This window comes from Lepidothrix coronata, unplaced genomic scaffold (assembly GCF_001604755.1).
Source record: "Lepidothrix coronata isolate B3197 unplaced genomic scaffold, Lepidothrix_coronata-1.0 Scaffold45, whole genome shotgun sequence".
NCBI lineage: Eukaryota > Metazoa > Chordata > Aves > Passeriformes > Pipridae > Lepidothrix > Lepidothrix coronata.
Genome location: NW_016690225.1, coordinates 5,667,973 through 5,682,958, shown reverse-complemented (window position 1 = coordinate 5,682,958; position 14,986 = coordinate 5,667,973). Strand labels below are relative to the sequence as shown.

The 14,986-nt window shown below is 36.8% G+C and overlaps 1 protein-coding gene across 9 annotated transcripts in view; it reads left to right on the top strand.

The window, feature by feature from the left end:
• Positions 1-14,986, top strand: part of LOC108497133 (dystonin-like) — a 216,625-nt gene that overhangs the window by 64,050 nt on the left and 137,589 nt on the right. For all 9 annotated transcript variants that reach the window (XM_017814501.1, XM_017814500.1, XM_017814507.1 and 6 more), the window contains 17 exons: positions 2,777-2,870; positions 3,211-3,365; positions 4,228-4,690; positions 4,778-4,906; positions 5,110-5,187; positions 5,301-5,462; positions 5,559-5,663; positions 7,324-7,419; positions 8,690-8,815; positions 9,151-9,303; positions 9,556-9,710; positions 9,856-9,982; positions 10,562-10,745; positions 11,739-11,896; positions 12,253-12,431; positions 12,650-12,788; positions 13,612-13,805. In XM_017814501.1, coding sequence (XP_017669990.1) covers positions 2,777-2,870; positions 3,211-3,365; positions 4,228-4,690; positions 4,778-4,906; positions 5,110-5,187; positions 5,301-5,462; positions 5,559-5,663; positions 7,324-7,419; positions 8,690-8,815; positions 9,151-9,303; positions 9,556-9,710; positions 9,856-9,982; positions 10,562-10,745; positions 11,739-11,896; positions 12,253-12,431; positions 12,650-12,788; positions 13,612-13,805 — 2,697 coding nt within the window. The remainder of the gene's footprint in view (positions 1-2,776; positions 2,871-3,210; positions 3,366-4,227; positions 4,691-4,777; positions 4,907-5,109; positions 5,188-5,300; positions 5,463-5,558; positions 5,664-7,323; positions 7,420-8,689; positions 8,816-9,150; positions 9,304-9,555; positions 9,711-9,855; positions 9,983-10,561; positions 10,746-11,738; positions 11,897-12,252; positions 12,432-12,649; positions 12,789-13,611; positions 13,806-14,986) is intronic.

The following is a 14,986-nucleotide window of genomic DNA, read 5'->3' as shown; positions in this document are numbered from 1 at the left end:
GCTCTTTACCTGCTTCATAGAGGCAGGTCCAGACAGAAATAACTTCTGTGGTCTCAGATGGTCAAGATGAACAGTATCTGTGCCTCAGATCATCAAAGCACTTACACGCAAATATAGCCACCTTCTTTGTACAGTTAGTCAGAGCTGGGTTTATATCAGTTCACTGTCTCATATAAGCACCATCCTCATCCTTTACATGAAATGTGTATTTCACTTGCTGCACAACTTTGTGGGCTAACATCCTGTTTAGAGATTGTTTGAGTTAGTTGTTCTCAAGAGCACACAAAACACTTAGATGTGCAAAATGCATAGTCGTCTTCCATGGTAGTAGGATGTGTGACACTGTTTTGTACATCGTAGTAACATACTAGCAAATTACTGAGCATAATTAAACTCTTGATGCAGTCTGAGAACATTTCTTGTTTTTAATGGTATTTCTTAAATTCTGTGGCGGACACAGGTGTCATCCGTTCATTAATTAAGGAAAACCCTCTTTTCTTTAAGTTAAGTGCTTTTTGGGGCTTCTGCATGTGGGTAGATATAGACACCTGGGTCTGGATTCATTCTGTTTAACTTTAAGCATCCAAAGGACACACCTAAGATCTGAATCACTTTCTAGACTATCCTGTCACTGACTTTCTGGTGACAATAGGGTGATCCTTCTCCTTGCTCCTAGGTACCTGAAAGTAGGTATGAAGAATCCGGATCATTGTATAGGAATTCCTCAGAAAGAGACAGATTTCAGCCAGAGAAGATCCCAATGACAGTCAAAGTTAGTTAAATATGTATCATGCTTACAAAAGCAAGAGCATGACTGAAACAGCAGATTCAGTGGGAGGTGTTGATTCACAGCACCCTACTATGGAACAAGTTCCTATAGAGGAATACAAAGTTGTCCCCTGCAATACAGAGGTTGTCCGCTTTATGCAGAGCAGAATACTGGAAAGAAGCAGCAGAAATACAGCCTGCTAGGTCTTGTAGGTTAATCTATCCCAAGATGCCAAAAACAAAGTTAGTGTCTGACTTCACTAATAGAAATTCTGTTCATACTTGCAGAAAGCTGTATTATCTGTGTTGAGAAGATGTGTAAATGATGTTAGTTTATTTATTTTTTATTCATATGGATGAAGCACAGGTAAACAAATGTGAACCTAAACTCCTTCCCATATTTCAGGAATGGTAAACAGAGTGATAGATCGTAGAGTGATAGTCAGTACACGTGGTGGTCCCTGTAAAATGAGAGAGAAAATTGCTTTAAGTTATTCTGGCTTAGTCACCAAATTAAGATTATCCGTTGTTCTGGGCACAAGAATGTCATCCATATCTGTTGTATTGGTTATTAGTGCATCTCATTAATATGAGGTGTTAATACAGCTCCTGGGGTGAAATTTGATTGTGGCAAAAATGTGACCTGTAATACTGAAATTTGGTAAGTAATAAAACTTTGCCTATAAGTCTGGTGAACACATCTGAAAGTATCAACACAGATAGACAATGTGTGGCCAGATTGGTGTATGGGATCAAACTTATGATGTCAGTGAGGAAAGTGCCAGACTGAGTTCTAGTTTGCAAAACTAGCAGAGTTTGGCATGCAGCAGGGGTGTGTCTGTGCCTTTGCTCTTCTGTGTAAACAGTCACCTTGTGGGGTGGGTGTGGTTGTTCAGGAATCCTAAAAGCGGGGGGTGAAATAGTGAAAAAACCACCCCTAACCCAGGTTCTGAGTTAAAATGTAAAGGAAAGAACAATGATCAGATTTTTCTTACTTGTTTTGTGGTCAAAGCAGCAAGAAGCAATTGCCTGTGAATGTAGAAGAAGGTAAGAGGAAATTTTCAGGACAGAGTAGTGAGATGGCAGTTAGTAAACATGCATCCTTGGGCAGTGGAGTAGTGATGGTGGGTTGGATGGTGTACAGGTGTCTCAGATTATATTGTTATGAGCTGATTAACCATGATACTCTCCCAGTTTTATTGTGCATTTCTGTTTGAAGAAAAGGGAGTCAGCCCAACCTAGAAGTTTTTTGTACTGAACTGTTGAGTGAGGATTTCACACTTTGCTTGTTTTTGAAACTTTTCATTGAAGAGTGAGAAACACTGCAAAGAGTTCTTTTAGTTCTTACTTGGCTTTATAGTTATTTAGTGACACTTCAATAAAATATTTGGCATGTCTGTTTCCTAGAGACGCCCTGATGTTGCTGCCTAGTCTGTACTTGCAGAGCTTTATTGCAAGGTAGAGAAGCCAAAAGCAAGGTAGCATACATAGCCCCAGGTACAATCCTTTGAAAAGCTGGCAGAATATTAATTGCTGGGTTTTGAATGTGCGTACTCAAGCCTATTTAAAGGAGGAGTGCTAGGTGTTTCAAAAGCCAGTAGTGGAACTACATCCCTAGAAGCTGTACATTTTGTAGGAGTTTTATCTTTTCATTTTTCAGCAAATGTAAACAGCCAGAAGGACCGTGCTCTGGATGTAAAAATGAATAGCAGTAGTTATAGCTATCATAGCAGCGATTCACTGTTTAGCAACAGCACTAGTACTCAAACCAGCGTTGATTCTAACGAGAATTTCCTTTCTGTTAATTGTGGTCCCACGCTGATTAAATCTTGTATAAGCTTTGGTAATGGCACCTTAGAAGGGAACAGGTAACTTGGCATATGTATTTGTGCTTTGTGTTAGATGCTGTTGATTCATTTGTTTGTTTTTAAAGTCATACAACACGATTGGTAAATGTAAATAACTTTAATACTTATTGATTTTTCTGAAAAACTTTGGCATCACCTAGGTTGGAAATGCTGCAGCAAATCGCAAACAGAATTCAGCGGGACAGCCGGAGCTGTGAGGATAAACTGGTACTTGCCCGGAACGCTCTGCAGTCTGTAAGTCAGTCAGTGATTTTACTTGTCTGTATTCATGAACTTATAGCAGTACAATGGCTACTTAAAAAAAAAACTCTTAAGGATTTTTGAATGCAACCTTCATAGCTGCTACTTTTGTTTTTGTTGTACTGTTAATATAGCATGTCTTCAACAAAATACTACAAATTGCCTAGAGTAGGTTGTGTTACCTTCTCTTTTTGTCAGTAGTTAGATAAAATCCTTCACAATTGTTTCGAGATCAGAAGAAGTTTTTACAAAAAAAAAATAAATTAGAAATTCTTACAGCTGATTTCCCTTTGGTTTAGCTGCAAGGCTTAATGACTTTCTCTTATTCATTAAGGACACCAAGCGATTAGAGTCAGGGCTCCAGTTCCAACATGAAGCAGAGATAGCTGGCTATATTCTTGAATCTGAGAACCTTCTCCGTCAGCAAGTGGTTGATGCCCAAATTCTTATTGATGGAAAATACTATCAAGCAGACCAGCTTGTTCAAAGGTACTTTACAGTGTGTTTATGTAAACAAGTAAATGTCCCAAATGTGGATACCCCTTACGGACAACATTTTCGGTTCTTTCTGTCGGTGGATAAATTTATCAATCTGTCACTAGGCACCCAAATATCAGGTGGTTTGGTGGGTACGTTGCCCACAAATATTGAAGACAAGACGAACTGTTTGTACTTATTTGTGAAAATGAAGTAGTTCCCCTGAACATGTCTTAATGTTTCATGTCTACTAGATATTTGTGTGTAAAGATGTTAGCTTGTGTTATTGTACCTAAAATGTGTTTAGAATTCACTAACTTTGATTTTTTTTAAATGGGGGCAAGATTTTAGGCGATAGCTATAGGTTTATTAACAGGTAATAAGTGAGGTAACATGAGGTTATATGTGGCAGTGCGTACAGTCTTGGCACAAAGAAGCATTTAAACAGCATAATTCAGTTTTATGAAGAAGTGGCTCTAAAGTTTTTTCAGGATCCATCCTGGACTGGTTGAGATCAAGCACATAGCTCCTTGGCAGTGAACTGCAAGTGTTTGATCTACTGCAACATGTAGTATCTTGTAAGATTTCTGGTTTGCTGATTGTTCACTGGAATTGTGTATAGTGCATGTTAGTGCCCATACCATGCTGATTTTTTGCCTGATTTCTTCATCTGTTATCTGTATAGAAGTATAAGCTGACATATTCTGTACTTTCTGATAGAAGAGCTTTTTTATAGATATTTAAGTGTGACTAAAGTGTAAGAGAGCGTGTGAATTCAAATCACTATTCAAATCAGTTCAGCATGATAAACCTTAATCATAAGCATTCATTGAAGATATTTTTATTTATTTTTTCTCTTATTTTATTTTAATAGAGTTGCAAAACTTCGTGATGAACTGATGGCCTTACGAACTGAATGTTCTTCTGTGTACAACAAGGGGCACGCACTGACCACAGAGCAGACAAAGCTTATGATATCAGGAATAACCGAAAGCTTAAACTCAGGATTTACAACAAACCTAACCCCTGAAATAAATGCTGCAATGACCCAAGGTTTAACACCTACTTTGACTTCTTCCAGCTTGACATCTGGCCTTTCATCAGGTCTTACTTCCAGACTGACACCAACTATCACTCCCGCTTACCCACCAGGCATCCCACCACGGTTAATCCAGAGCTATGTGACAGGAGTAGACAGTGGGACTCTGCAAACACTCAAACTGATGCAAATCAGAAAACCTCTTATGAAATCAGCTTTCGTGGATCAGAATTTAACAGAAGAAGAGGTGAACATGAAATTTGTCCAGGACCTATTGAGCTGGGTGGAAGAAATGCAGGTACCCATCTTTATGGAAATAGTCCGCTTGTAATTTTTATGTTTACTTCTTGTAGAACATGGCTAATTTTTTCTTTCTTTTTGTAAGGTGCAACTTGATCGAACAGAGTGGGGTTCAGATTTGCCAAGTGTTGAAAGCCATTTGGAAAATCACAAAAATGTCCACAAAGCTATTGAGGAATTTGAATCCAGCCTTAAAGAAGCCAAAATGAGTGAGGTACTGCACCTTATTCTTTATTTCTTTGGTTAATTTCTCACTGGGTGACCCATAAACTAATGTTGAATTTTAGAACTATGTTTGGGTTTCACAGTCTTACTTTTGCTTCTGATCTCTGGATGACTTTTGATGAAATCAGGAGATCTAGCAGTTTAACATACCTAACCTTTCTGTTGTCTTTTGATCTCATATGCCAAATACAGATCCAAATGACTGCTCCTCTTAAACTCAGTTATGTGGAAAAATTGCACAAACTGGAGAGTCAGTATTCAAAGCTCTTGGTAAGTTCATCATTCCTCTTCCATGTCCAGCTTTTCAGTGTGCATAATCTCTCATAAGGGATGAACTTTAAATTCTGATTCTTGTAAATATTTTTCTTTTCTTTTTAATAAAGAACACATCGAGAAATCAGGAAAGGCATCTAGATACTCTTCACAATTTTGTGTCTCGTGCTACTAGAGAATTGATATGGCTGAATGAAAAAGAAGAGGAAGAGGTTGCATATGACTGGAGTGAGAGAAACTCCAATATAACAAGAAAAAAGGAATATCATGCAGTATGTATTGTTAGTATAATCCAGAGAGAATAATTAAGTAATCTTTGATAATTGAAGAGATTTCTAATACTTTTTTTTTTCTTTGTCTGGAAAAAGGAATTAATGAGAGAACTTGATGAAAAAGAAGAAATTATAAAATCAGTACAAGAAATAGCTGAACAGTTGCTTCTTGAAAATCACCCAGCCAGGCTAACCATTGAAGTAAGTTAGTAAAAACAACACAGAAACAGCAAAAGTTTTGGGATTTAACAGAGCTTAATTTTGGGGGAAAAGAAGGGAAGTGCTAACTTAGACAAAATTAAACAAGACTCTAAATAAAAGGACCTTTTTTCTTTGTTCTTCAGCATCTCTGTCATATCTGTATTCCAGTTTTCAAAAAATAACAACACTTTTATAAAGTTACGGATACATCTTGGATTGCTTAGATGAAATTCCCCTAAACTCTAAAATTAAAATTTTCAGATTTGGTCTGTACAGATGTTTCTGGTCACACACGCAGCTTTTAGTGTTATTGATACAAATTGCATTAGCAGACCAAAGGCACAGAACAGTCCTTATGTGGTTTCTTTCCTGTTGGATTGAAAGAAGTTTCAGTGAGAGCTTTTCTAGTCGTTTATTCTACCTGCAGGTTCCTATTATGATTTAGAGTTGGTTTCATAACTTATTTGTCAGTGAATTATGAAACATGTTTGGATGTTAAAAGTATGACCAGGTGATGTGATTTACTTCAGGCTTGAATCAAGCTCTATGTACAGAAAATTTACTATAGCTGTTATAGGGTCATAACAGGTTTCCAAAGGAGAATGTAAAATGTTTTTACTTGTAGATCTGAAAGAAAAGAGTAGATACAGACAGTAGATGGTAAACATTGAAACAGTGAATAGCTGAGTTATTATATAAGAATAAAAAAAGTCAGAAAGAATGGATTTTTATTGTTCTTCAGCTCATTGAGTTCACATCTTCCTAAATTGGAAACTTGAAGAAAACTCCTCCCTTCCTTCCTTCTCTCAATAATAAATGACTTTTTATGTAATGTGGGGATTTCTAGTCTTTAAAAGTATATGCTATTCTAATGGTTTCCTATCAGTGTGATATACTAATATATTAAAGATGTGTATTATGAAACCAGGCCACCACAGTGACAATGACTGTGCAGGTTATGCTGTCTCCAGTAATGCTACGCTGGGATGTTTATTAAAAATAATAATAAAAAAAATCCTTTTCTACAGAAGAACCTATGCATTAATGCATCACTTTGAAATTCCTTGAAGCCAAAGGAAAAGCTGGTTTGAATTCCCTGAGAATGGGAATTTAAAATCCGAAACCTGTGGCTGATTTCCTGGGGGCGAGAGCGGCCCCTGCTGGTGAAGGCGCTTTAAATTCCTGCGCGAGTGTCACACTAAGTTATCTATTGCAGCGAGGCCTGGTTATTTCTTTTTTAATTGTGTAGTCAGTAGTACTTTAATATCCGATTTATGCTCAGAAAAGAATGCATCTATTTTGATTGAGTAAATAGAGATACAGAATTGTAGATGAGCTTAGACTGGAGGAACCTTTGGAGTTGTACTCCAGCTCTTGCTTGAAGCAGTGTCAGGGATTTGTTTGGCCCAATTCTGACCAGGCCAGAGGATGGTGATTTCACAGTCCCTCTGGGCAAGTTTTCTTATGTTTGACTACGCTGTAGTGACAGGGTTTTTTTTCCTCACATCTAATTGGAATTTTCCTTGCTGCAGCTTGCTTTTCCAGGGTGAGGAGGTCAAGTTTAGCTTCTTGTGTTTGCTATGTTGCTTTCATGTTTCCTAAAGGTATTCAAGTTTTAATTGTAATTTCCTTTTTTAAAATATCTCTCTCTTCCTTAAAGGCCTATAGAGCAGCAATGCAGACCCAATGGAGCTGGATTCTCCAGCTCTGTCACTGTGTTGAACAACATTTGAGAGAAAATGCTGCATATTTTGAGGTAAGAAAGTAAATCAATAAAATTGTGAAATGTTTTAAGTTATGTCCATGGTCAAAAAGTTCCACCAGAAGTGCTAGTTGTTCTCTCACAGTAGTTGCAGAATTGACATTTGTCATGTACAGTCATTAGATGATGAGCTGTGCTCCCACAGTGTTACCATGCCTGTATTTCTTCACTACAGTTATATCATTTCACAGCAGATAAAAATCTGGCCTGAGATTTTTTTCAGTGATGCAGCTGGAGGTGGAGACTGAGAAAGAAGCCATGTTCTCTCCCTGTTGTGCACAACAGCTGTTAATACAGCTTCTGCAGATGATGTAGACTGGAGGATGGGAGAACATATTCTAGATGGTTATTTCAGGACTTTTCAGAAGGAAATAGAATATACAGTATTAATAATAAATGGAGCAGAGAACACCCTGACAGCAGACAGGTCCAACGAAACACCCATTTGCTTGCCTGATTATCATCCATCCACTCAGCAAATGATGCAGAACTCAGTTACTGAGTTTTTGGTTTGTTAGTTTTTTTGGCTTTTAAAAAATCTACTTTTTGAAAATATTTAAATTATAAAGAGTAATCTTAAGTGTCTTCTGGATTGGATGACTGAAAATAAAAAGGAGGTGATGTTGGGATAAGATTCCTTTGGATTGAGAAGGATGGAAGCCCAAAGTGAGGAAGAGGCCACTGTAGAAGACAAAGCAATTGTTGCTTCTACTGGTCAGGGTAAGAAATGGGAATTCTGGATTTAAGCAGTGAGATTTAAGGGACAGAATGGGGTGAGGATTGTCACAGGGCATTTCTCTTCCCAACTGTGCTTAACCAGGACCCTAGTTTGGGGGTGCAGATGCCCAAGCAGAGCTGTCAAGTGTGGCAGCTCACTTCCCTTTCTACACAAAACGTTTACCCCTCTGCTCTTTGGATTTTGCAGCTAGTTTCTACACTATATTCTTTATATATGAAAGTAATTCCAAAGAAAGCTTGACTTCAGAAAATTTTTCCATTTCAGGAACAGTAATTAACTAAAGTTCAATAACTGCTCAATTAATTTTGCATTTATATAGTACCAAGAATAACTGGTGTGTGCCTTCTTGAAGAGTACATTTAGACATGAGGTCATGAATCTCTCTGCATGTGTGGTGCAATGGTCACTTCAAGCAACTAGAAAAGGTTATTTTTAAAAAGTCAGCACTTGAAATAAACTTTGGTGTAGCTGATTGTATACTTTTTAGGTTGTTTAAAAATAACCCTGGTATTTATCTCATCCTAGTTTTTCAGTGATGCCAAAGAAGCCATGGAATATTTGAAGAATTTGAAAGATACCATATACCGAAAATACAGTTGTGATAGATCAAGCAGTGTTCATAGGCTGGAAGACCTTGTCCAGGAGTCTATGGTAAGAATTCGAGGACCCTATTAACATGAGTTACAATGAAACCAGAAATGTGTAGAATTATAGTTGGATATAAAATGCGTTAAGATTATTCATTTAAAGTGAAGGGAAAATAGTTCATTTTGCAGAACTTATAAATAAATAGTTGTATTTATCCATTTGCAAAGACTGTTTTTCACAGCTTTAAAACACAGTATTATGTATTTCTTTATATTTACAATACCAGATGTGGTAAACCAGTGGCTACAGAAAGATACTTTGTTCTTGTAAAATGTGTTACTTTTAATAGGATCAAAGAGGCAACACTGAATTCTGGCCATNTTTCTTAACTGTTTTAGGAAGAAAAAGAACAACTCTTGCAGTATAAGAGCACAGTAGCAGGCCTTGTGGGGAGAGCAAAGGCAATAATTCAGCTGAAGCCAAGAAACCCTGACTGTGTACTCAAAACATCCATCCCAATTAAAGCCATCTGTGACTATAGACAAATTGAGGTTAGAAACTTGAGTTTTTTCAAACCAATTACAGATGTGAAAATTCAGCTAAAGTTTTCTTAATTACCATGTTCTAGAGAAAGCTGGGCTCTAAATTTCTTCCACCCTAGTAAACAAGAGTAAATCCCTGTGTTGGAACATTGGTTTTGTTGTTCTGTTGCTTATTTGTAGACACCGTTTGCAGAAGTGCTTTGTACGATTATTTCATAATGCTTGGCTCATCAAATTATTCTGCTTTTCTGTTAATACTAGATAACTATTTACAAAGATGATGAGTGTGTATTAGCAAACAACTCCCATCGTGCTAAATGGAAAGTCATTAGCCCAAGTGGTAATGAGGCCATGGTTCCATCTGTGTGCTTTACAGTTCCTCCACCAAACAAAGAAGCAATAGATACAGCCAACAGGTAGGGACAAAACAAAACTGTATATTTTCTGTTAAAATTAATTTATATGAAGCTTGGGTTAAAAGAATATCTTACAGGGTGTTTTTTTTTTTTTTCTTTTTCATGTGTTATTCTGATCTAAAGTTGGAATTCTTTCATATTTCAGGATTGAACAGCAATTTCAGAATGTTCTGGCCCTTTGGCATGAGTCACATGTAAACATGAAGAGTGTGGTGTCCTGGCATTACCTGACAAATGAAATTGAAGCTGTTAGAGCTGGCAATGTTGCCTCGGTATGTGCTATGACTAGGAAGGGCTCTTAACCATTTGCTGAGAAGTTATAGGATACACTTCCTGGAAATGTATAATCAGTGATTTGCAGCAATCCTCATCGTCCTTGTGGGATTAGCTGGCAGCAGTGGCCGTGCTGGTTACTAGAGTGCAATGTTCTGCCCTGATCTGAGCAGTCTTTTCACAGCTACATTTGGGGAAGGAGCAGAGCAGTGGTGTTAGAAAAACTGCTCACAGCCTGGTCTCCTGTCGTGAGCAGAGACCTCTTGAGAGCAATGAACAGTAACTAAATTCTGCAATTTGTGCTGCAATAGTCTACCTTTCTGCATTTGTGGGAAGATTAGCTTCATTAGGCTAAGGTTTATCTTCCTGAAGATGGCCATTATTTCTTAATGCTACAACTTCTGACTAACAGTGGAACAATTGTGAAGCAACATTTAGTCTTTCAAGCTGAAGACAGCTGAACACTCATTCCTCCATAATGCATTTTTTCATTCTCGTACATATCTGTAACTTGAAATGGGAACTGTATGAGTGATGCATCATCTCTGACTGTGCTTTGGGTTTATAATCTGTTGCAGATAAAGACGATGCTGCCAGGTGAACATCAGCAGGTTCTAAGCAATTTGCAGTCCCGCTTTGATGATTTTTTGGAAGACAGCCAGGAGTCCAAAATCTTTACAAGCTCCGATACAGCACAGCTGGAAAGGGAGGTTAATGTTTGCAAGCAATACTATCAAGAGCTTCTTAAGTCTGCAGAAAGAGGTAAAACTTAGTTTAGTGTGCTAGAAAGATGCCCTCATGAAAGAGATTTTAGTTCTTGATCCTGAGACCTGTTTTATCATACTGATATTGTTATCGCCTCAATTCTTTTGAACAGAGAGTTGTTTTCACAATGTGCACAATTATATTGTACTGAAGCTCTAATTTTTGTATTAACTTTGTATATATTAACTTGTGTACCAAATATTGTTGTGTTACTTAATATATAGAGTACTACAAAAAATTTACACCCAAGAATTTATTACGTGCCTTACAGGTCACTGCTTAGTCATGTCTTTCTTGCTTTTGAATGCTGGAAATACAACTTGATTACTTTGTTGATTTCATAACAGAATTAAAACTTTTTTCAGACTGTTAAGGCAAGAAAAGCATCCTAGGTATTTCCCTAGCTTCACAGAATGCTTGTAGTTACTGTTCTCTTCATGTACTTTTTAATACATTGAGAATAGAAAGCTTAAAACGTCTGTTCTGATTTACTGTTGAGCAAATCAGTAATTTAAAGAAATACAGTAGGGCAAAGCTGATTGCTTTATTAGCATAGTTCACTGCACTTCAGGAAAGATGTGTTACCCTGTGCACTGGAAAGAGAGAATTTAAGGTACCTGATATCACTGGTTGAGAGAATCAGTCACTGAGTTTAGCAAAGTCTGCATAGGGGTGATGCCTGTGCCTGGGATGCATGGCCACAGACAAAAGTTTTCCATGGGTGACGAGATGATCTAATAACAGTAAAAATTAAGGGTCCCTGAAATTTTCCTTATAGCCAAAATTCCAATGGAAACTGATGGCATTTCAGCCAGTCACAGAAAGACTTCACACAGAATCGCACAGAATATGCCAAGTTGGAAGGGACCCATAAAGATCATTGAGTCCAACCCTTGTAGAACGATGACTTTATGAAGTGTTTCATGAGACAATATGTTGAAAATGACACGATGACTTTGCTTATAACATGTGCCTTATTTCTTTCAACAGAGGAGCAGGAAGAATCTATTTACAATCTGTACATCTCTGAAGTCAGAAATATCAGACTACGGCTAGAGACTTGTGAGGAGCGGTTAATACGGCAGATCCGAACACCAATGGAAAGGGATGATGTGCATGAAAATGTGCTTAGGATTTCAGAGCAAGAGGTGAGCCTTTGAGAAAGTCTGTTTTACCTAGGGAAAGAGTTTTATTTAAAAACAAATATATGCAGGCATTTTGAGTGTAGCCAGGGAGGTTTACACTGCATCTTGTAAAGACGAGTCAAATATTATGCTTGGGTTTATGAGAAAAAGAAGATGATAAATGGTGATGATAATCACCATTTGATAAAGCACCAGATGATAAATTCTGTTAGTTTCCCTATTATACATTTGTTTCCTTTCATTATTTTTTATGTTGTCCACATAAAGCAAGCAAAGGGCATACCTGTACTGATAGTGATATGTAGAGTATGTATCAGGTTGATGGATGAAAGCACCGTCAGTCACCTTTCATTTTACAGAAACTGAAGAAAGAACTGGATCGACTGAAGGATGACTTGGGAGCCATCACAGATAAATGTGAAGAGTTTTTCAGTCAAGCTGCTGGTTCACCTTCAGTCCCTACCCTGCGCTCTGAGCTCAATGTTGTTATTCAAAACATGAATCAAGTTTATTCCATGTCTTCCATTTTCATAGATAAGTATGTACTGTGGTATCTTTCATCACACCTTTTAGTTCACAGTTTTCTCTTCAAAATGAATTGAAGATATTAGTATGAATAATATTGATCTAGGAAAGGGGAGTTAATATTTTAACATTTTATAAAGGGGTGCCCCATGATATGAAAAGACTGAAGAACACAAGTGTGTTGAATGTTGTTATTGATGGTTCAGTTAACAGGAGATTACTGTTTTTCAGATTAAAAACTATAAATTTGGTCCTGACGAACACCCAAACGGCAGAATCATTAGTGAAACACTATGAAACTAAGTTGTGTGAAGAAGAGGCAGTAATGGCTGACAAAAACCATATTGAAAACCTGATGGGTACATTAAAGGTAAGAGTTGGCTGGTGCCTTCTCATGGGCAAATAAAAAAATAAGACAAAAAGTATCTATCTTGTAACACCTGACTTGGTTATGCTATACTGTATAGTGTATCAAAAACTGGCTTGTGTATTTAGTTTTAGCCTTCATTGGGATTGACATCTCAGAAAAAAATTACTTCAGAGCATTAGGAATTGAATAGTTTGAAAGCATGTTCCTGCTGTTATGAAATGCTGTGAAGTATTTGAACTTCCAAGCGTGGCACTTGCTAATGCTGCAGTAAGATTTTTTCTCTTCACAAGGTAGCATATACGTAAGGTAACATAAACATAGAGTTATATTTATGTTATATAAACATGACCACACCAGCATTCCTACTACTGCTATAGTATATTAATCAGGCTTTCCTAGGAAGCTGGGCATATATCTTTGAGAAATGGAAAGATTGAACTTAAGCATTTTTTGTTTGCTATATATACCTCATTTTGATATTGCAAAATATGAGTAATGCTTTTATTTGTTAGAGTGATTGGCATCTACCTAATGATTTTTTTGAAAGATGTAGTTTATGAAGTAATTGTGTTAATTTAATGGCTCTGTTTTGATCTACATGTCTTAGGGGTTGCTGTTACTAAGAATTATTTTGCATTTTATAGCTATTACTTGCTACAGACCCATTCTGGTACCGTTTGAGTATTTGAGCAAGCAGAAGTAAAATATTAATTAAAACATTTTGATTGATTAATTTATACATTTTACTCATGTAAAATACTAATTTATAAAATAGTGTCATAATTTATGAGTTATTTACAATTTTTCATTTCTCATATACTAGCAATGGAGATCTGAAGTAGATGAAAAAAGACAAACATTCCATGCCTTAGAGGATGAACTGCAGAAGGCAAAGATGATCAGTGATCAGATGTTTAAAATGCACAAGGAACGTGATCTTGACTTTGACTGGCATAAAGAAAAAGTGGACCAGTTGGCTGAGAGGTGGCAAAATGTTCACTGTCAAATTGAAAATAGGTTTGTTTAACTTTTTATTATAAATTGTTCATGTTCTATACTGGTTTTATTATTTCTGAGGAAAAATAATCAGAAATTCATACTAAAACAGGTCTGAATAGTTTTCTGAGCTGTTTTTGAAATTTGCTAATAATTTTGAAATTTGTTTTGTGCTGCTGACATCATTGCCTGACTTTTCAACAGGCATTGTCTGTAACTATTAAGCACCAAAAGACGAGCAAGATTATTTACTTACAACTTACCCATACATAGTAGAGATACATTCTCTTTCTTCTTCTTCTTCAAAAAAAAACAACAGAAAAAGCCTACGGAAGTTGCTGGCAGTCCTATGGAAATACCATCTGTTTCTCCTCATAATTAGTTCTGCCAGGCTAAACTGATGAAGTAATTCATCAGTTATGATTGGACTCATGTTAATTTGCTTTTGATGATTCAAGTGCTAAGTCTGGAAGTCCTTAGCTTCCATTGACTTCTGCAATAATTTTGGTGCAATAACTTTTTGGCGAAGTGCCTCTTTTTTTTCTGGTTTTTTTTTTTTTTTTTTGGTGCGTGTATGTGTGCGCAGCCTCAGTATCCAGTTGAGATGTTGCTCTAAATTGAAAAATGTTACTCAAATGCACAAGCCTATACAGATGTGCAGATATAGCAGAACACACCTACCTGTAGTTCTGAAGGAGATGTCCATACATGACTTTCCAGGAAATACTTTTGACTTCAGTCTCTACAGTTCTGTTTCCTATATGTAAAGGAAGCAGAACTGTAGAGACTGAAGGACAAAATATAAGCAAGTTGAGGAAGTCTGTACTATACAGTCTGAATTTATTTTCTTTAAAATGTACTTCAGTTTGTCATTTTAGATAACCTGAACAAGAGCACTGAAGATAGTGCTGTTGATGTAAAAGTTCGCAAAACAACCTGTCACATTTTTGTCCTTCTTTTCTAAGGGGTGAAAATCCATTCAGGTGCAATACTGAAGTTTTTCATTTGCAATTAACTAATTTAGTTAATTTTTCATCATTTGATAGTTTGACATAATTTAAATGATTAAACAGTGGGTTTATGAGTTACTGAAATTTCCTTATTTCCTCAGAGAGTAAACATGAACCACATGCTTTCCTCACAGGACTCCATCCTGAATAGACTGTGCTGAAAAATGGCTGTTAAAGCGTAGTGGCTTCTGG